The sequence below is a fragment of the Alligator sinensis genome, unplaced genomic scaffold (assembly GCF_000455745.1).
Source record: "Alligator sinensis unplaced genomic scaffold, ASM45574v1 scaffold444_1, whole genome shotgun sequence".
Lineage (NCBI taxonomy): Eukaryota > Metazoa > Chordata > Crocodylia > Alligatoridae > Alligator > Alligator sinensis.
Window position 1 is genome coordinate 3,829,670 of NW_005841886.1, and position 4,321 is coordinate 3,833,990.

The 4,321-nt window shown below is 57.3% G+C and overlaps 1 protein-coding gene across 1 annotated transcript in view; it reads right to left on the minus strand.

Moving 5' to 3' along the window:
• Positions 1 to 2,054, minus strand: part of NAGS (N-acetylglutamate synthase) — a 5,102-nt gene extending 3,048 nt beyond the window's left edge. The window contains exons 1-3 of the mRNA XM_006017882.1: positions 1,812 to 2,054; positions 387 to 661; positions 92 to 296 (exon numbers count right to left, since the gene is read on the minus strand). Coding sequence (XP_006017944.1) covers positions 92 to 296; positions 387 to 661; positions 1,812 to 2,054 — 723 coding nt within the window. The remainder of the gene's footprint in view (positions 1 to 91; positions 297 to 386; positions 662 to 1,811) is intronic.
• Positions 2,055 to 4,321: the final 2,267 nt, after the last annotated feature.

Sequence of the window (4,321 nt, forward strand, 5' to 3'; positions counted from 1 at the left end):
AGGCCTCTGGGATGCCACATACTGTGCACCTTGTCCAGCAGCCTTGGAGAGGGCTTAGGGACCAGCCTGCTCCATGCCAGCCCTGACACACCTTTTGGCTGGAGTCCCTGAGGCCCCCTGATGTGTTGAGGAAGATGATCTTGCTGGGCATCAGTGCTTCAGCAATGGCGGTGGTGACCTTGGCAGAGTCAAGGCGCAGGGCCCGCTGGCCATGTGTCTCCCCAATGGGGCACACCAAGGGAATGTGCCCACCCTCCAGGCACCACCGAAGCAGGCCGGTGTCCACTATGATCTCACTGTGAAAGCAGAGAGGTGTTAGGAGTTGAAGCCACCAAGTGGCTGCTGGGACATGGCTGTGGGAGGCCTGCTGGGGTCCGTGGGCTGACCTGGAGTGGGGGCCTGGCTGCTCCACTCCTAGCAGGGAGCCTGCCCCAAAGAAGGGCATGGCCACAGCATTGTTCTGGCGCAGGAAGTCCATCAGGGCCCGGCAGTTCTGGGCCAGAAGAGCCTTGGTCTCCGGGAAGGTGAGGGTGTCGCTGAGGGAGCTGCGAGATGGCAGCCCCATCACCACCAGTGGTGTCATGCCCATGCGCTGCAGAAAGGCCAGCCCGAAGGCTAAGCTGCTCACAGCTCCCGCGCAGCGAGAGACTGCCTCGTCCACCTGGAAGGAGGAGAGAGTGAGGTGGCTGTGCATCAGCCCAGGGCATGGGGTGGTGTTTGGGGCATGGATCTGGCTGAGGGGCAGCTCACACTCGGTGCTGGCCAGTGCAGCACTGGCATGCCAGGTGCTGGCTCAAGCTGAGCATTTGGGAGCCACTCAGAGCTGTTGGGAGGTGCTGGGGCTCCAGCACTTAGAAGGAATGAGAAATCTCCCTCCACCACCCCCCAGGAAGACTGCTTTCTCGCCTCCCACTGTGCTGTTGCCCCACTCCCTCACCCATCTCTCCCCCCTTACCACCGCTGGTCCCCATCACTGCAGCCTCTGCCCCCACAACCCCAATCCCTCTCCTGCTGTTCCCATTGCTCCCTCCCTACATCTCTCCCCCTTCTAGTACCCTGCACCCTTATCCTTTCTCAGCTGGGACTAAACTCTGTTCCCTCCTTAGTGTGGGGCACTGTACACCCCTCTGCAAATTTCCTGGGGGCGGAGAAGGCATGGGCCTTCACCACCTCCACCCTCCTTCAGCCCCTGGTGCCCTTTGTCCCAGCCAAGCATCCTTATCTGGGCCCTTATCTTGACCCTGCTGGTGACACTGGTCCTTATTGGCTCCCAGGTGATTCCCCAGAATGTTCCCGAATGATGTCGTTACACTCGTGGGGTGATGACATCATTCCCTACCCGCCAGGGCCAAGGACTGCTGCTTCCCCCACAGCTGAGGAGGAAAGGACAGGAGACCCCAGAGTGGGGCAAGGGAATGAATAAGCATTGAGGCTCCTAGCTCTTCTTGTGCCAGTTTTTGTCCTGCTGCACCCCCCACCCCTGGGATCAGTCCAGCTCCAGCGCTCTGAGAAGGGGGCGGGAGAGGGGGTCCCATTTCTTGCTGTTCCGGATCAAGCTGTGAGCTTCTGTCCCTGCTTCCTGCAGCCCGCCCCCATGTCTGCTCCCTGAAGCCCCCCCCAGCATCCCCCTTTGCTCCTGCATCTTGACCCTTTCAGAGTCAACCTTGGCACTGTCCCACACTCCCTGTCTGCTCCTAGCAGCACCACTCCCTTGCGTCTCCCTCGCATCCTCACCTGCTCCCCACAGGGCCACCCCTAGCTCCTACCTCTTTCTGTCTACTCCTGCGGGGCTGCCCCCATGTCCTGCTTACCTCGATGACAGCAAAGGGCTGGCCGGCAGTGTGTTTCCAGGCCTGGAACTGGGCCAGCCAGTGCTGCGCCTCTCTCGGGCTGGCCCCACACACTCTGAGAAAGGCTTGGATGTCCTTGCACACCAGGGAGCTGCTTGCCAGGAGGGGCAGGGATGCTGTGCTGCCTCCTGTGGCCTTTGCCCTGCGTGACTTTAGGTGCCGGCTCACAAGCTGGCCTGAGCCCCCCTGCTGCCTCATGGCCATGCCCCATCCTCGTGCCTCAGGCAGGGGCTGTGGGCTCTGCCCACCCAGCTCCTGGAGCACCGGGGTTGCCCTTGGATGGGCAAGGCGGCCAGCCGAGGCAGCCACAGAGCCCGTCCTGACCAAACCCATTGAAGCCCCACGCTCTTGGCTTCCCTCCGTATGCGCTGGCTCTGTGATGGTCTTCAAGGAGGCTCCTGCCCTCTCGTTGCTCTGTGTATGTGGCCTGCCTGCCTGATGTCCCTGCAGGAGTGACGTTGCATCTGAGCCTGTGCTGTTTGTTGAGCCCACGGGGTCAGGGCTGGGGCAGGACCCAGCCACCTCTCCCTGCCACCGATGGTCCAAACAGCCATCACGAGGGGCTTCGCCCTGCAGATAACTCCCCTCATTGCAACAAAGCCTTGGTGCTGTTATCTGTACAGAGGTCCTTCCTGGAACGGTCTGGGCTGAGCAAACAGGCTCTTGAGCAAGCCCTGCAAATGCTGTGGAAGCCAGGGATGACCCCACTCTCCCAGCCCCACCTGCCTTGACGGGGGATGGGGAATCAGATGGGGGCACCCCTCCCACTGCAGATCCTGGGCTGGGCGGCACCGGTCTGTCCTCCTGCCTACTGGTGATGCTGGCTCCTGCTGGGCTGGTCTCAGCATGTCTCCCATTGTCTCTGCCTGAGCCACCATTCTACTACTGGGTGCCTTGTTGGAGAGTGATAGCTTAATTTTTAGGGGTGTCAGTGCCCACTGGATGTGGGGAGAGCAAGGGATGTTTTGGGGGGCAACAGTGCTTCTTGGAAATCAGGCCCTTGTTATCTCAAATTGAGGCCGCCTCCCCCCCCCCAAAATCAGTGACTACTTGAGCAAATGAAGACCCCGCTGACCACCCTGCCCTAGGTGCCAGAGTCAGCAGCAGAGCTGGGAGTGGAGCCCAGTTCAGGTGTCCTGGTTCCCAAATCTTTACACTGCTCTGATTGGGAAAGAGACCAGGCCTGTGAGGGGCAGTAAAGGAAGTAGCTGTGCTTGGAAACAGGTCCGGAGGCAGGCAGAGGAGGGGAATGAGGACCAGCCATGGGGCTGAGAGGCTGTGGTGAATGTGGCTGCCTGGACTAAGTGAATTCTCCTGTCCTTGGGATAGTCAGTCCAGTGAGGCAATCCCACTGGTCCTCACTGGCTTGGAAATCCAGGTGTGCCCTGTTTTTTGGTCTACAGCAGAAGCAAGCCACAGATCACTCCCAGTCCCATGACCTGGAGTTTGAGAGCCGTAGGGCTATGCTAGAAGCCCTTTGGAGAATACAGTCCCTGGAATGCTTTCTTTTTTGTGTCCTTTAAGAATAGCTCACAGTTATTGAGAAGGTGCACTGAGGCAAAATGGTTGAGAACCACTGATTTTAAAAGGACTTGATTTTTCAATAATTTTGCACTTGCATATTTAAAGGAATTCTACCTGCTTCCTTCTCAGCAGACAGGAGAAATCCTAAGTCAGCAGGACTGGATGAACTCCATCCGAGAGTGCTAAACAAACTAGCTGAAGTCATCTCAGGACTGCTGGCGAGCCTCTTTGAGAATCTGTCGCTCTCTGGAAAGGTCCCAGAAGACCCGAAGAGGGCCAATGTTGTGCCCATCTTCAAGAAGGGGAGGACAGAGGGTCCAGGGTACTACAGGTCGATCAGCCTGACCTCAATCCCAGGAAAAATTCTCGAAAAATGTCTCAAGGAGTCCATATGCAATAAACTAGTAGAAGCCAAAATTCAGAACACCAGCCAGCATGGTTTTGTTGTGGGTAGGTGATGTCTGACTAACCTCATCTCCTTCTCTGACCAGGTTACTCACCACCTGGAAAAGGGAGATGAGGTCAATGTCATTTACTTGGACTTTAGGAAGGCCTTTGACTTGGTGTCCCTTGAGGTTCTCCAGGTTAAACTAGGGGGCTATGGACTCAACAGTTCAACAGTCAGATGGGTGGGAAACTGGCTACGGGGTCGGACCCAGGGAATACTAATAGACGGATCTGTGTGGACCTGGTGGAAGGTAGCCAGTGGGGTCCCCCAGGGTTCGTTACTTGGCCAGAGCTTTTCAACATCTTGATCAATGATCTGGATGTGGAGGAGAAAAGTTCACCGATGACATTGAGCTGTGGGGAAGTGCGGCCATGCATCAGGGTAGGTTGATGATCCAGGCAGACCTAGACAGATTAGTTAGATGGGTGGACCAGAACCAGGTGCTGCACTGAGACGTGTAAAATGCTCCATCTGAGGAGGAAAAATCTGGAACAGACTT